This window comes from Aythya fuligula, chromosome 3 (assembly GCF_009819795.1).
Source record: "Aythya fuligula isolate bAytFul2 chromosome 3, bAytFul2.pri, whole genome shotgun sequence".
Taxonomy (NCBI): Eukaryota; Metazoa; Chordata; class Aves; order Anseriformes; family Anatidae; genus Aythya; species Aythya fuligula.
In genome coordinates this window covers 8,601,255-8,621,697 of record NC_045561.1, presented here as the reverse complement: position 1 = coordinate 8,621,697, position 20,443 = coordinate 8,601,255, and the positions used below count along the sequence as shown (strand labels likewise).

General features: G+C 37.9%; 1 protein-coding gene across 3 annotated transcripts in view; it reads left to right on the top strand.

Annotated features, from left to right (window-relative positions):
* Window positions 1-13,219, top strand: part of SLX4IP (SLX4 interacting protein) — a 78,166-nt gene extending 64,947 nt beyond the window's left edge. For all 3 annotated transcript variants that reach the window (XM_032184605.1, XM_032184604.1, XM_032184603.1), the window contains 2 exons: window positions 10,647-10,756; window positions 12,275-13,219. In XM_032184605.1, the coding sequence (XP_032040496.1) occupies window positions 10,647-10,756; window positions 12,275-13,094 (930 nt within the window). In that variant the 3' untranslated portion in view covers window positions 13,095-13,219. The remainder of the gene's footprint in view (window positions 1-10,646; window positions 10,757-12,274) is intronic.
* The last annotated feature ends 7,224 nt before the right edge of the window (window positions 13,220-20,443 follow it).

Below are 20,443 nucleotides of genomic sequence, written 5' to 3'. Positions count from 1 at the left end.
GGCTTAGGCAGTCTCTGTCAAATTAGCTAAAGCAGTTTAAGTTAATTGAAGATTTGAGAGCACTTCTAAGGAATACAGTTGAAATAAAATAAAGAAAATCTATTGATATTTAATTTTCTATTTTCTAAAATCTGTTTAGAAATGGGTGTTCCTGTGGCCATATCTAAGAAACAGGCTGCAGGCAGTAGTTATCATTTTGGAAGAAGGGAAATCTTGTTTAAAGAAACAGAGCAAGTTATTGAAAATACATAAGCAAATTGGAAGTCTTAAGGAAAAGATGGAAGAATAGCTGGGCTGATTAATGCTAAGTATAAACGTAAAGCCATTGTTTCCTGTTTTGCAAAACTATGTTTGTAATCTTGAATAGTTTTATCTTGAAAAAGAAGACAGCTTTGGGAACATGGCAAAAGAGGAAACCCAAGGAAGTAAAAGAGCTCTAGAGAGATTAGTCATTTCTGTAAAAATGACGACATTTTCATGATTATTATGTAGAGAGCTAAAATGGAAAATTGGAAATAGGTTATCTGAAGAAACAGTGGAAATGGGTGGAAGGCTTATGGAGGCTTGTGAGCATTTAAAAATGTGCTAACAATGGTGTATTCATTGATAACCACATCAGCTTTATACTGGAATCTATGAGAGGAAGCAGTTATAGGGAAAGCATGAAGGAGGTTAAGCTAATGACGGAAATTTGAAATTATTATTCATATGAAATCAGAGAAAGTGGGTAGTAGGGGATCCTGGTTTGACTAAAAAGATCTTAAAGTTTCCACTGAGCCTTGTTAAGTTGCAAAGAAAATTATAGAAAAATTAAAACTGTTTTCCAAACAGAATGTTCCTCTTAAAAACAAAACAAAATAAAACAAAAAATAGGTACAGTAGAAGAAGAAAAATGCTAGAGGTATGCCCTGTGCTTTTTAAATAAAACAACCCATTTCATCATCTTCATGCATGTCTGGTTTTATGAACTGTCATTGTGACATACTTTATGCACGTTACAGAATTTTCTTTTATTGAAACTAGTATTACGAGAGTGCAGGCGACATAATTCGCATGAATTTTGATTATGCTGGGAAGAGGCTTTTGGTCCTTTCATGAAAACGTGTACTCTTAGCTGTAATTAACATGAAACTTAGTATTAGAGCATGCACTGCTGCAACAGTGTGACTGTTGGAACATGGAATGAACAGGAAACCCATTTTTTCAGGCAGGAGCAATTTGCAAATTAATAAGATGATTTTATGTGGAATCTATCTTAATACTTTAAAGTGATATCAGATTGAGTAGGGGAAGAAGGAAATGCTGTGAAATACAGTCGTGCAAATTGCAGTGTATAAAGTGCTAATCTTGGCGTGAAACTGCATGTGTATCTATAATACCAGAGTTAAACTGCTGTAGCAATGGGTTATGACCAACAAGTCAGTCCATATTCTCTCCAGTTCCAGCTACGTATCCCTTTCCTTTCTGGTTACAGTGGACCAACCAAATGATCCTTTGTAGAGGATGAATTAGTTCTTTGAGTTGATCTAGCAGAATATGACATATTTGCGAAGTCTCTGTTTAGTTTGTTGTTTGTTTTTTTTTTTTTTCTTTTAATTGGAGGATTAGTTTTCCATCACACCAGTTTACTGAACCAATTTGTCCTATAATCACAAAGTTGTTGATGGCAACACAAAAAGTGAGACAAAGAAGAGAGCAAGATCACCCCTTTAGGTAGCAGCTGATAGCTACCTTTGTTTGCAAGTAACATCCAAAACACATGTAATATTAACCTTTGTTGTAATATTTGCTGTGTTCTTCAGTTTCATTAGCCTGTTTTAAATTTCATAAAATCAAGTTTTCATTTGTTTTCATATAACATAACTTTTATTTAGTTATTAGAGGAAATGTATATAGAGGAAAATATCATTATGCTGTAGTTTGGTAGCTGTATGAAGGGCATTTGCTTCTTTTAAATGACAGAGAAGGGAAAATGCAAACTAACAAACAATATCCGCATACCACATAGTGGAACAGCTAAAGATTTGCTTTTCTCTGATTTTCCGCTTTTGACACTTCCAGATTTTGTCTTCTTTTTATTCTCATCCTTCATATTCAGCTTGAGCTGATGCTGAAACATGCAGTCCCTCCTGCTTTCTCTTCCTTTCTCTGAGCCCTGCATTCTTGTCCTTAGCATCTGTCAGTATTGGCATGTGTGGAGAGCTGGAGTAGTTCACTGATTCCTCTGAAAACAAGTTTTGTTTCTTTTTTTTTTTTTTTTTTTTTTTGGTGGTTGTTTGTTTTTTGCATGGTTAGCTTTCAGCTGGATAGCTTTGGTGGCCAGGCTCTCACCGTGTGGCTGCATAAACGCTGCTGTTGGACCATGTGTTGGGCAGGGATGAAACTTCCCTTTCAATGTCAGTGTAGCTTTAAATTATCTTGTATCGTAAGACTGCTCTTTCAGAGAATTTACGTCACAAAGTAATGATACTAACATTTTTTACTCAATCATAAAGAAGAAAGCTACGGCAGTTTGAAAATATTCCCTTTTTCCCAGCTGTCTGCCTTTTCTCCTTGGAGATTAACACTCCTATAACAGAGTTTGCCAAAAGGTCCGTGTGCTTGCACCTCATCTTGCCACGTATTAGTCCTAGGGATTCATGCAAACCAAACTTTGCTGGGTTTTAAGCTAACGCTGTGAACTGGGAGCAGGAGCAGCTGGGCGTGCGTGTGTGCGCTCCCTTCTGCCAGCCCTGCTGTGGGGGCAGGAAACTCCTGCGAAAGGGGAGGGAGGATACCTGAGGGTGGCAGTGCTGGAGGTTGCCTCAGTGAGATTTGTCTGAGCTTGTCTTGGTTTCTTCGTATAGCTTACAAACTGACTGATTTATTTTTTTGCATGGCGAAAATGTAATAGCTGTCAGCTGTTTAATATTCCAGAGAAGCGGACAAATGATGAAATGAAATTCGACACGGTTATTTCAATTAGTCAAGAAGACTTTGGAGAATTTCAGAAAACGCTCACAGAGATGAGTAAAGGGCATTGGGACTGTAAATGAAAATCATCTGTCGATAAATGCAAAGTACTTTACTGAAAAGAGCAATTACAGTGTTCATGCATGCTGCTGAGTTGAATAAACTAAGATCTCTGGAAAAAGGCCAAGATACTGCTACATGGAACTGACTTAAAAATCTTTGTTCAATAGCATTATTTATCTGAAATGGAGGCAGAATTTGAATGTATATAAGAAATTAAATAAAAAATAACACTTGAATTGTCTTAATGCCAGTAAGCAAGTTGAATACCTCTTCATTAGAACATCATGTACCTCAGTGCAAAATACAGATGAAGGGTAGTAGTAGGACAGAGGGTCCTATAGCTTGAGCATAAACGATTAAGCACATAAAATGATTTCCATATGAAGCAGTCTTCAAAAAGGAGGGACAAATTGAGTAATCTTTTACTGATTTTACTAGTTGCTTCTTATAAGAGTAATCCAGTTGATTTAAATGTAACTACTTAACAGTGCTCACAAGAGCTCATTTGTCAAAGCCTTGTGGTTATTTAAGATATTATCATCTGTCATCATCCTTTCACCTCCCTCATTTTGCTCTCCCCTCGTGCTCTTGCTGTCCCAATTTATCCTGGTGGTTAATGCGGATTTGAGCTCTGATTCTAGACTTTTCATTGAATTATGTTCTTTGCTCCTGGCAAACTTTGAGAGGATGGGCACCTCCAACAAAGGTGCAGTGTGGAAAGCTGGCATTGATAATGTTTAAAACTGCAGCGAGCTAAAGGTTTTATTTAGTCACTGTGCATCTATGAGAATTTAATAACTAATACTGAATAAAATCTAACTGACTTCAGCTTTAGATAATAATTCTGTATATTCATACTGTGCAAAGTATATGTCTAATTGTTTTTGTTGTTTTAAAGAGCAATTTGTTCCTCAACTTCTGACATAAAGCTGTTAGAGCTAATAGGAATTTTATAGCTTGGCTGAAATGTAAGCTGAAGCATATGATGGTAAGCTGTGTGGAATTGTACAGATCAGTTGGGTCGTTCACACCCAAGCCTCACTTTCTGATGTGCATTTTTGCACATATCTCGTTGTGTACAAGTTTCTATTTTGTTGTAATAGTGGCAATAACTTGACTGAGTTTGGAAATGAATGTCATGGTACAGAATGCATTTTGTTTTTATTTCCTCATATTGCATCATTAATCCCTAACAGAAATTTTAACAGGTTGTTCTGTCATTGCAGGAACTTAACAAAGCAGCTTTCTTTGGTATTTATTCTCAGTCATCTTTTGTCTTCTGCCAGTCATCAGCTTTCACTATCATACCACTGATTTCCTGGCATATTTCCTATGCCCCATCCGCCTGAATGACCCCAGTCCCTTCTCTGGTCTCCTGCAACAACTGAACTTCCCTCTGTGGAGACATTTATAAGGGTTTAAAACATTAAAAATTGGAAAGTTGTTTCCTCATTTTCACTTTGCTTTAAACATGTAACAGCTGACTGGCTTTGAGGCCTTGGTGAGTCTGTCGTATTTACATGAGATCGACCTGTAGGTTTAGAAATTATCTGGAAGGACCAGACCACAGTGTGAGCTCAGAAATCTTGGGGGCTTGGGGGGGACTGAGTGTTTTGTTCTGGAAACCAAGCTAAAACATCAGCTACATTGTTGAACAGTAATTCTTCCCTAGGCTGTGTGGTTCTGCCTATGTTACATATTTTGCTTGTATATAGCCAACAAGATCAAGAATATGTGATTCTTTCCAAGGTATCCTACAGTTCTTAAATGCTATTTTAATTGTATAAAGAGAACAGTTGTTTGGGGAAAAAAAAAAAAAAAAAAAAAAGGTGTATTCTGTGTAGATTTTTTTGTAAAGAGCCTTACTTTTCCAAATACTCATGTGATGATTACCAGTAGATTCCTTCTCTCATAGTTTCGTATGTTGAGGGATGGGTTTGAGCTCCATATAAAATTGTTGTTGTCTTATTTTATTAAAAAGGTCTTTAAAGTATGTGTTATATATAACATACACATGTTTTGTATGTGTTCATTATCATAATGAATAGAGGCAGAAACCTTAAAATTGATTACAAAGGTTGGCTTAAGATGCATGTTTTTAAAACATTGTTTTTCTTAAAAAAAAAAAAAAAAAAAAAAAGCTTTTTTTTTTTTTTAGTGTCCTTACAAGAGGTTATTTTCTTTGAAAAGCTATTGTCTTTTCCTCCTTCTTATCAGTGGACATTCTCTCAGAAGATAGAATCTGAGTCTTCTACCATCAGTGTATAAAATCAGAATGATTAATAGCTCAATTACTTAACATTAATTTTAACACTTTTTGCCTTCAAGCAAATACACACAGAGTGTATCACGTGCTTCTGAGTATGTAAATAAATCATTTGTTTCGGGAGCACCTTCCGTGCCTTTAGAAAAAGCTTTATGAATGTTCTTTCTACCTGTACTACACACGTCAAGTTTTAAACAGCTGCCCCTGTAACTTTGATTTTTTTTTTAATATAGTATCACAGGTTTTTTATGCCATTTGCAGCTTATTTTTATTTATTTTTATTGCAGGAATTTTTCTATTATTTTCCATTATTCAGCAAATGTTCAAATGTAAACCTAGATAACTTGGAATTTCCCAAATTCAGAACAGTTTGGGATTTCTGCTATACCCAAAATATAATTACCCATCCCCTCCCCTCCCCACCCCCCCAAAAAAAAAAAAAAAAAAGACAAAAAAAAAAAAGACTAGTTGAACAGCAAGAAGGAATTTTCCTCATAGGAGACACTTGCTCTAAACCATGCCTTTGGAGTGTGGGGAATTGCTAGGAGTGATGTATCAAGTGAGAAACTCGGGTTCAGACCTTGTCCTTTGGACACTGGGCCAAATCTTGGACTAAACAGTGCAGACCATAGGGACTTGATGAGCAAAAGCTTTGTAGTTGAGAACCTGCAGACTGGAATCAAAATGTATGTTGGTAGTAGGTAATGCAGATGGCTGATCAGGGTATTAGATTTTGCTTTCTGTGCTATGCTATTAGCAGGTTACACACTGGAGAGATGCCATTTTCTCTAGTTTCAACTTTTTTAGAAGAATGTATTTCAAAACCTTCAGCATTCCTTAAAAGTACCTGCTTCAGATGGTGAATAGGTACACCCTTGTACAGCGTGGAAAGTCGTCCTTGCTGTTTTTTCGTGCACCTTTCTGACACACAGAACAGGACAGCCAGTTTTAAAATGTAGAGCAATATTCTGCAAGTCCAGTCAAGGAACAGTATTTCAGGTTGAGAATGCTATTCCTGTCTGTACTTGGGAAATGACTGGGAATGTTTTACAGTGGGGTAGGCGTTCATAAGTAGCATCTGTAGGACAGATCAGCTGCTATGTTGGAAACACTGAAAAATTTGTCATGGAGTCATGAAATGAGATGTAATTGGAAGATTTTTCTTCAGACAGGATAGGGCACAAGACTAGACCCAAAGTCCTGCCCTCGTCTGTTTTCTATCAGATTATAGTACCTGTTCATTCTTCACTGACAAGCCTCCCCACCTGCTTAAGTCGCCCTTTTCTATTTACCAGTGTGCAGGGAGTCCTGTATGACCTCTCTGATCTGATGGTCATCTGTTATAACCATTTAGCAACCTAAAGATTAGCCTATATGATTGAGCTCATGATGCTGCTCAAGTGACATTAAGAAATATCATGCAAATGCAAGCTCACATAAAGCTCCCAAGAATAAGCATTTTGTTTCATTTCTTTTACTGATTCTAATTTTATTCAATTATGTGTGACTGGGATAATACTTTATATCCTTGCTTCATTAGCATTGTTATATTCAGCCTGACATTAGGTGCTGTCTCACTGCGTGTGCTGTACGGGGCCTCAGTGGGGACGGCTATATGGCGCTTTGATACTAAATATGATTTATTGGACCCATTGATGTTTTCTATTAAGTTTGTTTGATGAGCAAGTTGAGCCACATTGATAAGTGCAGCTCGGGAACAATGTGGTTTGTTTCTTTTAACCAGACATGAAATGTAATTAGCCCATAGTGTTACTTGATTGGTACACAAGCATGTGCCACCGTTAGTGTAATAGGAAATAACTGGAAAATATGAACCCCAACCAGAGGAGGGAAGGGGTCGGCATTGTTCAATCTGAAAATTTTTCTTTCAGCCCAACATCCTAAACCCTCGACTGAAAAAATGTTTGTATGAGCAGTATTGCCAGGCTGACTTGTGAAAAGGCCAAAGCTTTTATTCTTCAGGATAGTGAGTTATGAGGATTCTTGACAAGTGCGCATCCATAGATAGTTACTTTGCAGGTGTTTACTGCTGTATTGCGAGACTAGGTTGTCCTGGTGAGAGCTGCAGTTGGTAGTCACCCCACTTTTTGATGTTTCTGAGAGTTTCTTTTTGATTTTGAGTTAGAGCATAGGTAGTAAAAGAACGGATTTTCAATTTGACAAGCTTTAAAGTAAGTATATCCTGTGCCTAGCAGTCATGTTTCTGTGCAGGTCTTAGCAGAGAATTCTTTTTTTCCAGGCATCCCTTTGGATAAGGGTCTTCCGAGGAGGTTCTGTGAGGTCAATATTATGAACAGGTAGGGTAGGAAGTCTTTGTAAGCTTCATTTCTGCAGGCCCTTCTTTGCTGAGTTTTAGTGACAAAAAGGAGCGAGCTTACCCTAGGATTTTAAGAGCACAGATTTCTAATAGAACTTGGCAGTTCAAGGGCTAAAGAAGCATTTTAATCTTTTGTGCCCACCCAGTCTCTATACAAATGTAAATATGTCTGTCTTTAACAATTTGCCAAGAAATGTGGTTTTAATTTGTTCGCAGCAATCCCACTCCCTGCAGCTCTTTCAGAGTCAAGTCACAAGTCTGGCGGTGCTTTGACGTTTTTCTCTGTCATGGTGTCATTGTTTATATGATGTCTGCTTCTGCTGTCCTCCTTTTTATGCCTGGAATATTTTTCTTTAATTATTTCACTGCCTAAAAGGAATTTGGGATTACTAGACAGGATGAGAGCAGATTAGCTTTTTTTTTCTTTCTTTAACAAGTTCTGGAGTTCCCATAGGAAATAAATCGTATTCCCAAAACAGGCATGGTTTTTTATTTTTTTTAATTAACTAAAATTATTAAGTCTAATAAAGAAAATAAAGGAAGTATCACCAGTAATGGCTGAGTGTCTTAGTAGTATATGGAGTGCCCATTGTTGTTATTTATGACTCTCTTTGCCTTCTATTGTGGACTTACTCCAGCCTTAGGGAGTTTACATCACTCCTAATAGCAAAAGGCTCTCTGGTTCCCACAGAGTCTTTCAAAGACTGACTCATATGCCTTATGTTAATTGTTCAGCTCTCAAAATACAGCTCTTACAGGGTGTGGTTCCAAGGGGAAAATCTACTGTACTTAGAGGGCATGTTCAGAAGTGTTTCACATATAAATCATTTTGATTTTTTATTTTTTAATGCCTTAACCCTTTTCTGTCACTACATTCTGCGATAAATTATTGGAAAACAAAACAAAAGCTTGACGATAGTGTAGTAAGGGAATGTGTTCGCCCTTCACCTCTGGCCCGCTAACTTCCACTCTGACTCAGCTCAGAAGCGAAATGGCTTTGTTGTCTTTGCTCCTCTCCGGGGTCTGCTCATCACACACTGCAATGACTGCACATTCCAGACAATGACCATTCCCTGCTCACAGGGTGATCCAAGTTAGAACTGAGTTACTGCCTACCTGCAGTAGTAAGGATGTGTGGATAGGAACTGTCCACAACCCTCCTTTCTGCGTCGGCACAGGGGATTTTGTACAAAGTGCTGCTTTCCACCCATTGTTTACCACATCTAGAAGAATCATCTCTGTGGACTGGTGATCCTATCGCAGCCTGCCTCGCTGAGGTCTTCAGCCGAGGGCTGAAGCAGATGTAATGTAATCAGCTTCCCCAGTTACCATAAATCACAACGAGGGAAGTTCAAATGTTTCTGCGTGTACTTCTCTGGCTAAGTAAGAGTGCTCTCCGACTGCTGCGGTACAGAATTATTGTGCAAGAACCTTCAGTCTGAGCAGCAAATGTTACTGGAAATCAGAATAGTTGCTACAGGCTTTAGAGTCTATGCCTTCCAAAATTAACAAAGCTCATTAGTATCTTGATATTCCCTTTTTTAATAGCTTACAAAATACAAAGATGTTTTAAGTCAAGGGGCATCCACGTCTCTAGCAAGAATAGAAGCAGCAATTTATCCTTCAGATTAAACTAGTTAGGCTTGATTTTTGAGGTTGAAATCACATTGCATGTATGTCCCATGTGCTTTGTGCCTACTGTAAGCACACGTGTTGCAGCATCAGAGCACAGAACTTCATGTGTCTGTTACTACACACAAGAAGATTTGCACAATTTGCCTCTGAAATGAAGGCTCAAAACAGCTGTAGTTTTTTAAACAGTCAAAATGGCCCTTTTTCTTTGCCTGATTACCCTCTTTCTGCTTACAAAACAGGCAGCTGATTGCACTGACTTATTCTTCTGGAGTAGAGGTGGGATTTACCCTCCTTGTCTGTAAAACTTAAAATAAAATGGGCAGGGCTTAATCCCGTGTAAGTGACAGGTTTCTGAGCGGTGTTCCAGGCAGCAGTCATGTACATGCTTTGGCCTCGTGCCTCTGCTGTCCCTCTGTGCTTCGGTTCTTTCATACTGCCTGGCTCCACTGCACTAGGTTCACAGTGCGGATTGGGACGGCATAAATAAGCAGTCCCTACGTTTGATGAGCCCCAGTCAGAAGTTGCATTATTCAGCCTGATGAAGAAATGTTATCAAAGAAAAGGAGATACACAAAGCCTCTTCTCTTCTTGACTTTGCCACTTTTTTTTCCTCCTCTCCCTAGCCTCAGAGATGATACTTTTTTGAAGCATGTGGTTGTTAATAGTGAAGTCAGCAAATGGCCCTTCCCTCACTGAGATTGTTTCATTGTGAAAGGAAATGCTCACAGCTTGAAGAGAGAGCATTTTCCTTCCCTCCCTCTCGCCTCAATCTCATATTATATAAAACTATGGTACTGCTGTTAGCTGAGACCAGAAAGAATTCCCCTGTTGTCCTGTAGTAGCCAACCACTACAAGCTGTGAGCGTTTGAATGTTAGTATTAAAAGTTTTAACCCTTGCCTTCTTAAATGAGTAAGTAATACTCTGTATATTTTCTGTAAGTATGGAAAATTATGGGAATTCTTCTGAGAATAAGTGTATAGACCACTGCGCCAGTCAGTCTCTTCAGAAAAAAAACTGACAAACATGCTCCTGTCTGCAACAGAGATTCCTGGCATTTGTCACAGTTTGAGCCACAAAGATGTCAAATATTTGCCAACGGTTTCCTCAGATGGTTTGGAAAGCTACATCCTTTACATTGCAGTCTTGTTTGTTTGCGGTATATTTTAGCATATGAAGTATGTTCGCTGGGAGTCTGAAAAGGGAGTGAACTGACTAGACTCCCAAATATTAAAAGATTAAAAATAATTCTGTACTTAGCCATTTCTTTTAGACTGCTTGGATCAAAATAATAAAGAACATCTGTACGTCTTAGTATTAGAAATGGAGCTTAATGTTGAATAATCATAGCTTGATGTGTCATGTTTTAAACCTGTGTTTTCTTTTGGAGCAGAAAGAAGAAGTTTCCAGTGGGACATCTGAATATTTTACTGCATCTGCTGAGAACGGAAAGCTTAAGATTAGTCTGAACGAGCAGATAAAGCAAGACATCTTGAAAGAAATGTATGTCGCTATTGTTTCTAAGCTGTTACGTTTATAATCTGATAAAATTTGGGTGAATAGAATCTAGCCTATGGAATAAAATGTCAAATAGTATGAACTCCTCTGTAAAATATTATTTGAGATTGTTAAGAGACTACTCCTCTAGTCTGAATAAGCACATAAAATGATCTTTGTTATTTTGTACAGCATGAAAAAAGCTATTACAACCCACATAGATATCTCACATAGCATGCGGCAGAACCAAAACAGGGTGTTTTTTTCTTGAAAGCAGCTCTGAGCCAAAATAAATAAGTGATGTTTGAATCTGGTGAAAAACACTTGCAAATATATTTTTTGATCGTTTTGAGAGTCTGCAGCATACCACAGTATTAGTCTGGATCTTTGGACACAGCTGAAGAGTGCCATGTCCATGTGGTGTAGTGGATGGGGAGGGTGTGTGGGTCAGCTGAACGTTTTGCTGGTCCTCTGCTGTACCAGGATGCCATTGGTACTTGCACAAACTGCCAGTAGTTCCAAATGTTCAGTACATCAACTGTGGAATCAAGGAATTGCTGTGACCCCTGTCAGCTTTTATTTTAACCTGTGTTGTTTCATCTGTGATGTCTTTAGAAGGGAGATTGGATTCGGAGTTATGCCAGCTCTACCTATTTTGTAAGAGTTCCTTTTCCATAAAGTTAAATATGTAGAGTGGGGAACTGCTTGGTGTCAGTGGACCAGCAGAAAGCAGCCCCAGCATCGGAGGATCTATAGCAATATCTTTAGACTTGAAATCTTACATAGGCAGCTTCAGTACTTGTGCATAAAGTTCATCGCACAGCCTATGTGAAGTGTAGATTTGGAGGTAACACTGCTGAGGAGTGTTTATATATTGACACTCCATCGTGTCCCTTGTGATTCACTTTTCGTGTATAATTCCTTTCAGAATATCATCTGTGTGCATTACCTAAGTCCTTCCCAGATGAGCAGGCTTGATATTAGATGAGTAGTGGTTAACTTTAAAGTAATGCTTTGAAATGTCCTGGGAAAAAATCCAGAGGAACGTTTCTAAACTAGAGATTAGAAATACACAGACGCACACACTGCCTCTCCCCCTTGTCCCCCTCTATTCTTTAGATATACATTACGCATATGAATATATGGGAATGGTTTGAAATCATTTGGGCACTTATGAAATACTATTTTATCTAGCCAGCTTGGGAAGGAATTCAATATACTTCTGCAGAGTTGACCTTTAACATTTGTAATGAATCCAGTTCTGCCTCTTGGAATAGAATGTGAACTCCTTCATGGCTTAGTCATTAATAAGTAGGGTTCCCCTAGTGCAGTGGAAAATCAGATGGATAACACTTGATATTATCCACACTAGACAAACATTGCTGCTTGTCAAGATGATATAGAGGGATTTTTTCCATGTTCAGAAAGAGGGTTGCCCTAGTGGTCTTTCAGAGTTTGTAAGAAGGGCAAATTGAGGCAGTAGAGATTCTTTTTTATTAAAAACAAAATCCCTTTATATTGCAGTGTGAAAAGGACGAAGAAAAGGAAAAGTAGCATGAGCAAACCCCAAACCAGCAAAGACTCCAAGAAGGTGGATCTTGGCTCAGTGGACTCACGGACAGAGAACAGAAAGAATGACTGTCAAACTTCCACCAGTCCTCAATCTGAAGTGAAATGTAGGAGTACAGGACAACTGAAGGATTGCATAAATACAGCTGAGAGCAACTTGGAGCTTCCTATTTTAGAGATGGAAAATAATGTTAATCAGAGACAGCCAGAGGATACTAGCAGCCAGCGAAAACCTCACTCTGTGGAGCGGTTGAAGTCAAGACTTCTAAGCAAGAACCCTCCTTGTAGCTATGAGTCAGCACTGCTAGATCCAAAACAAAATCAAGAAGTGACCAAAACACAGGCTCAACAAGGGAGTTGTGGTTCAGAAGAAAAGTTAGACCATTTCAAAAAAGCATCCTCTGAAGAGGCTACTTTAATTCCTAGCAATACCGAAATGACTAAGTGCAATGATGGTTGTTCAGGTCTGTTCTTGGAGGAGAAGACCCCACTTAATTCCAGGGTGTTTTCTAAACAAGACTTAACAAAGACTGTGTCTGATGAAGAGTCACTTACTTTGGGAAAAAACCTCTCCCAGCCTCCTCCTGTGGGGCACAACATAGTGCAGACAAACCAAAATGAGCCAGGCACAACCACCAAAGAATTACCTGCCATGCCTTCGTCATCTTGTTTAGAACTGCAGCCTGTGCCTGTGGAGAAGCCTACCCAAAAAAGGAAAAAAGAGGGTGAAGATGGTCTCAGGAAGTTAAAACTACGAAGGCTTAAGAAGTCATAAAACCTGAGATATTACCTCGATGGTATGGATGGACAGCCAGATTTGTGTTTGGAAAGCGTATATAAAAAGTAGGAAGCAATTCAAAATAATGAAAAATAATCTCTAAAAAGTCCAAATTAGATAAACTTTTAAAGAAAAAATAGTTAACTAAACATCATAGCTGTTTGGTACTGTAATTGAGATAATTCTGTTATGTCTTTTGACATTAGACCCATAAATACTGTACAAATCAGATGTAATATTTACAAAAGGAAGAATCTCCTATAAAATATTTACTAAGCAGAATTTCAGATCTCTGCGTGTTTTGGTACTATTAAAAAGTCCTGATAGCTGATGACAGAAAAAGTTACAATCAATTTTGTAATCTGTTAACAGCTGCAGTTATCCATTTTTTTTTTTGATGTTTCTAAACACATGGTTTATTTTAGTAAAAATCAATCCTTTTTCTGCATTAGGAAGTTTGTGGTTTATTCATGTGATCTTTACAACAGTAAGGCAAATTGAGGTTATTTCAAATAAATCTTTAACCAGATTTTAATACTGCTGATAATTTAAGGGCCACTTTTCAGTGGGCTTTCCAAATAACTATAGTTTGTGTTTGGGCAGTTTTGACAGGAATGCGTGTTTCTAAAGTGAGCTGTGGATACGAGTGATCGTGCATTCACTATTTGGAAAAATTATTTATTCTTATGTGTGTAGTCACCTGGATTTGCAAACATTGCTGTTGGGGAAAGTTCATACATAAACATGCATGCACTTCTTTATGCACTCAGGTTTCACAATCAAGCCTTGCGTGTGTGCAAGGACAACAGTCTGTGCTTTTCAGGTGTTAGCGATCTGAGTTATTTTTTTATTTTAAGATACAGGTAATTTTTAATTGTACAGTGATTTTTAATAATGTTTTTGTAAGTTGTATGCTAATGTGCTAAGGAACTGTAACTTCTTCTTTCATGTTTATATTTTTAAATGGCTAAAATAAAATTACAAGCAATTTCCTTTTGATCATTCTCTCAAAATCAATTTGAGCACAGATGTTTTATGTGAAGCAAATTTTGCAGAAATCTTACAAACATACACTTAATGGTGTGAGTAGCTTTATTTAGATTAATAGGAAGATTCACATCCATTAGCGTTGGAGTTGGTGCGTAGTACACGTTAGAGAGTTAGCAACTCAGCAGTTGACAGCAAAACACTGTCAATTGAACAGCATCTTTTCTGCTGTAAAAAAAAAAAAAAAAAGATCTGCTTTTGCTGTAAATGAAAAAGATTCTGCATGCCTGCTAGAAGACATTTTCTCTTTTGTCTTTCAGCCTGTTTGCATGATGTTTCTCATAGTACTTTGCAGTAAGGTTGCTAATGCTTACCCATCTTCAGGCTCTGCAAAAAGGTCTTCCTAGTGACAAGCGCAGTGAAGGCTCCAAACAAATCTGGGTTTGGAAGAAGAATAGCTTGAGGTATGTTTACTCTTGTCTTTTCTATGGGCTCAAGATACTTTGCTAGTAAGGGAGTAAAAAGCACATTTTTAAAGGACTTAAAAGAGGTGTAAGGAAATTTAATAAATTTTCAGAAAAATAAAAATAAGTAAAACAGTCATTTGATACTTTATATTAAAGTGTATGTTTTCTGGACAGTTTCTTGAAGTCCTTACAGTGCATAACCTAATAAAAAAATAATGCAAGCGTATATTCTAGTTATTCATATGTATTTCCATTATTTTTACCTTGCTTTTCACCTGGATCCTTTTGACTTTTCCATGACGTTCTTGGTTGTAACAGAAACCTACAGGAGAGGTTTAGATGATTATGTGAGAACAGACGCATGTTGAGCTCACGAAATTACTTGTTACTTCTTTTCATTTTATTCTGCTTAGCAAAGACTCTATGCTTGCTTTTCCAAACTGGCAAACACACTGATTGTTCCTGTGACAATTGCTGACAGACTCGAGCAAGTATGCCCCAGATTAGTACTCCTAACAATTTTGGATTTTGAAGCTTCTATTCCTCTTGCCCTTCTGCTCTCCAAAAGAATTTAATTCCAGTATTAGAAAAGAGAGCTCTACCACATATAGCTTGTATTATGGGATACCATTGCTATTATTATTAGGTCAGCCTTATAATTACAAATTAGTTTCAATTGTAACTGAGCAACATATGCAGCCTTACAAATGGATGTCATCATATGTTTATGGGGAGCTTGGGTAGACAAAATCATTATCTTTTATATAGCTGAGAGCATTTGATTTTGCATTTAGGATATTTTGTTATGGTATTTACAATGCTGTTTTACATAGCCTTACTGATAGCACGAAACCATTTTCCTTTTCAAACAATGATATTGTAACAATAAGAAATGTAGGGCTGGAATGTTTAGAGGGTTAGAGCCTACGGATTATACAAATGGACTTTTCAAAAGTACATGGTTGTATCAATTGTAATTACTAGCTTGTTAGGATCTTAGGCTCTTTTGAAAGACCCACTGCTTTCTATATGTGTATTTTGAGCTTAATTACTTTGAAAAGTTGTCTCTTGAATCCTTTCAGAAATGCAGTTATTTAGGGAAAAATCATTGTTTCTATAGACTATGGATGGTGTTGCTGGTCAAAATTGTTCTTTCTTTTTCTCCATATGGCAGCACTGCTATAAAAGTTTCCCGTTTGTAAGTCTTATGGATATTTTATGTGACTCTGATAACTGACCTGTGTTCACCATATGCCTCTGTTATCTTTCTGTTTTAACCCCAAGGTTCTTCTCCTCAGTCTTGTTTTTTATTTATTTATTTATTTTTCCTTTATCTACAATCCACCTGCATCCAGATCACTGACAGGTGTGTGGTCTGGCATCCTCTGGAACTGCAGACCTGATTTCCAAGTCAGGCTTAGGAACAAAAAGGAAAAAGAAAAAAAAAAAAAGCTGGAAAGTGAGCCCGAGCAATGTAAAATTAGCAGTTTGCAAGTCTTGGCCCAGGCTTGCTATTACAAATTTGCTTCAGAGCTGCATTAGCATACCCTTCTATTAAAAGTTTTAAATATGTAAGGCTCTATTCTGTTCTGAAACTTCATCGAAGTGCAGAAACATTTTTTTTAGTATTTTTTTTGGGGGGGGAGGTTGTTGTGTGTTGTATGCTTTCTCATTTTTGGAACTTCTTTGAACTCCTCTGCAGTATGTGTAGATCTGAGGAATTGACTGGCTAAAGCTCACAATGCAAGGTTCACACTGAAAGATACAAATTTATCTATTTGTCTTTGAAAAGAGATAACTGTATTTTCCAAAACAGACAGCTTTTTTTTTTTTTTTCTTTTTTTTTTTTTTTGACTTGTCTGGTTAGTTTGGTCTGTGCTAGTTGCTGACAGTGAAACAGTCCTTTCCTAGCCAAACACTTTCTAATGTGTGCAGACTATCATTTGTATCATTTGTTACATTGAGGTAGTTAAATTATTTGCTTAGTGAACTTCTGTGTTTAAACACACATCAAAAGCTACACCAGCCTTTTATTTATTTATTAAAAGGAAGCAGTTGTTGTAAAATCTCCCTTGACCAGTGCTGATCTGTAGGAAAATGGTAACTATCACTAGAGTTATTCTGAGTAATAATAAACTTTGTGCTAGGTCTGATACTGTAAAATAGTAGTTCTGCATGCTAAGGTCTACAGCATATGCTAGCGTGTTGTTACCACTGCATAGCTACATTTTGATGTTACACTTGACTTGGATAAGGCCAACAACACCTGTTTCTAACAAAAAAAAGGAAAATTTTAAGAACCCAAACTTTTCATTGCTACAGAAACTTCTGTCCAAGTGAGTGTTAGTTATTCTCCCTGAGGCTTTTATTTTGTCAGCGTGAACTTCCTTCCCTCTCACAATTCTGCATGCGTGTCACATTCTTTGAGTTTTAATTGACTTTTTGTATCATTATTTTTTTTTTTGTATCATTATTTCATTGGTTTTTGAATGGAATTTTTTTTTTATTTTTTTTTTAAGGAAAAAGAGGATATTGTTTGTTTGTTTGCATTGAAAACTAGTTGAAATAAGAATGATGTAAAATGTAATTAGAATATCCCAGATTGTTCATGTTATAAATAGTTATCTCCTTGCTTATATCAGTACCTCATAAAACATTTCCTATTGTATTAAAACACTCCAAAGCAAGCTTGAGCAAATAGAGTTAATAGTATCAAGAGTCTTTGAGCCAGCAGTGGGAAGTGTGGGTTGGCCTCAGAAATTAGCTTTAATAAAAGGCACTCCTCACTTTGCTTTCTGCTTTTTTCTTCTCTAATAAACATTAACTAGCATCCAAAAATCTCTGTGAATGAGAAGATGGGGATAGGGAAGAGGAGCACACTGAGCCTTTTATCAAAGCGCTATCAAAGCTTTCTGCAGCTGAACCTGGGAGGGATATGAATATGCTTATTTTGACAGTTGGGGCAGCACTGAGAGTAAGCAATTTCTTCAAGGTAAAGCACATAGGGTAAGGAACTCGTGCTGCAAATTCTTTCATCAACTTGTTCAACTGTCTTTGAACTGTTCTCCCTCCTTGTTGACTCTTTTATTCCAGATACTTATAATGGATCCTGGTAGCACATGTCCTTAACCCTTCCACAGTGGCAATAAGGTGACGTTTTTAGACTGGGACTTTTTGTTTGTTTGTTTGGTAGTGGCTTATGCTAAGAAACTGTAAAACAGTTGTTAAAATGATGTAGTGTCCCAGGGCATTCCAGCTATAATCCAGAAATTGTCCAGGGAATTAACCTCCACCATCCTGCCTCCTTTACTGTACATTACAATTATTCTAGAGTTGTGAATTGGCTCCTGTGGGAGCTGACAGTGCACTGTTTGTGAATGAGAATTTCACTGATTTGTTCCCGTTTTGTCAGTTAGGTCCTGCAGTATAGCTGAGACAGCCACTTTAGTTGCTACCTCAGTAGTAGGAATTGGTAATCTAGCTCCATAACTGCTTTACTTGCCGCCAGAATAATTGTCTTTTTCATTATGCATCAGATCTTTAAAGAAAAGTATCTAGAGCTATAATTCTAGAGATGGGCATGCCCCTTTTTAATATTAATATGATCTCATAGTGCTAGAATGAAAAGAATAGAGGTTTATTTCTCCACCCTGTAGAGAAACTGGTTGAGACAATTTGCACATCACAGAGAAGGCGCTCACTGGGAGATCTGGGCTGGAACTCCGGTCTGACACCCTGTCTGATACCACAGCACTCCACTGCCGCCCCACTGCTAGGTAAGCCATCTGCTGAACCTTGGTGGCCAACAGACCTCTCAGAACCTTCACCTCTTTCCTCCTCCACCCCCAAAAGTTGGAGTTAATCCTTGCACAGCTATTGCACTGGTTTTTTGTTTGTTTTTCCTCCCCTGCTTTGGGAACAAGAGCTGATCTATAAAAACAAACTCTGTCAGCACTGGTAAACAGTAATTGTGATGACCACTAGTGCCAATACTGTTAAAGAGGAAGTTGAAAAATTCTTAAATATCAAGCAACCAACCGTTAGTATCTTGCTGCTTTTAGAAGGGGAGGGGGAGCTTACGCAATCACTTCCAACTTCTGGGGAGGAAAAGGCTGGATTTGGTACTTCCCTTGTCACAACTTCTCATCTTCTTTGCAAACACTAATAGAAGAATTGTCTCTGCCTTGTGACTTGTTCCGGAGGGACTCTGCAAACGGCAGGGGTAGCGTTCCACGGCCTCTGAACAGAGGGGGAGGCAAGGCTGCCTTAAGCAGGATGGCTGGAGCAGCCACATGGGGGATAGCCGATGAGACGCTGAATCATGCAGTCTTCAAGGAGCAACGGAGAGCACAACCGTGTACATTTTCTAGCTTCGCAGAGAGCTGGTTAACAATATTAACTCTTGTCGTGCAGGTGTCTCAGTGCAAGAACAAGTGGTGTTACTGTGGAGAGAGAAATAGTTTCCTTGTGAAACAGTTTGAGGATTGCTAGTCTCATATCTAGGCCCTGAGCCAGGCTTCACTTGCTAGGCTTTAAATGTATAAGAGCTGTCGCACTGTCATTTGCTTGTATTAACAATGCAGAAATAGCTGTTCCCAAGGCTATCTTTCCCCCAGTGACATGAATATGTTGGAGTTGAGGCTGACGTAGCATGCGTGGTCAGCACCTTTTCGCTAGTCACCTCTGTGTAAGATGGGCCCTTTCCGTGCGGAGGTGCAGCGACTTTGATGTGGCTGCATTCAGCTCATGTTGAACCAAACCCAGATTTGACAGGTTCAATTAGCTCTAGCTGTAGCAAAGCTGAGGGTGCAAGGAGGAATAATTTATTTTTAAAGTTCTTATATTTAAATGGCAGCTCAGGAAGCACACATTTTTTGTTCTTAGATGAATAAGGATCCAAAGAATAAACACAAATAAACAGCATGAAACTTCTCCTGACTAAACAGAATGTATCTTCCCGGAGTAGTAAACTGTGAACTGGCTAAGTACGGTTTGTACAAAAATACCCCTGCCTTGATATTCTAATGGGAAAGCCTTAAACTTCCATGTTTCTATTTATTTTCATCACAATGGAAAACACTCCATATCCCAACCCCCAATTTGGTGGTGGTTCTGGGTTTTGGAAGACTCATTTTGTTGTAAATTCACCAGTATAAATTTTGAAGCTAGCACTGAGATGCGAGGATATAATTTTAAAATATTTTTCTTTATACAAGTCTAATAGAATTCCCTCACTCTTCCCTCTCCCTGTACAACTTGTACTGCTCTAGTTTTATAGCTATGGTATAGCGATGACATTAGTGATATAGGAAAAATAGGTTGTGTATGGATAAACAGGGCAGTAACAAAACTTTTGCATGGTCAGCATGGTGGCTCATTGCCCTGGAAGGGCTGGAAATAAATTAATTAATACTGTGTTCACAATTTTAAAAAGATTTTGGAATTTGATGAACCCGGCTTTTGCTCTATACAGAGTCTTTGGAGATCTGAACAGCTTTTTCACTGTATTAGCTGATTAAGTCTAATTAGGATTTGACTCTGCATGTTTTCAAGTAACTTGGCACAAACATATTCCCTGAGACTAGCAGAATTCCTAGTTGTTGTTTTCTTCTTTTGCCTAAGAGAAGGGTTTATTACTACAACTTCAGGTTTAAATGTTTCAGTTATTCAGAAGCAGTAGTTGGTTTCTGCATCATTGAAAGCACCATCTTTGTGAACAGTGGGCTTGTACAGGAAGATGGCTAATTCAGCACTCTAGTACAGAAATCTGTTCAGTTAATAGCCTCACTTCATGCTTCAAAGCTGGCTGGAAGACTCCTTTATCTGTAAGTGGCTTTTTTAGACACAACTTGTTTGTTTTATTGCAGATTGTAGAAGTCTGGGAACAAAGAG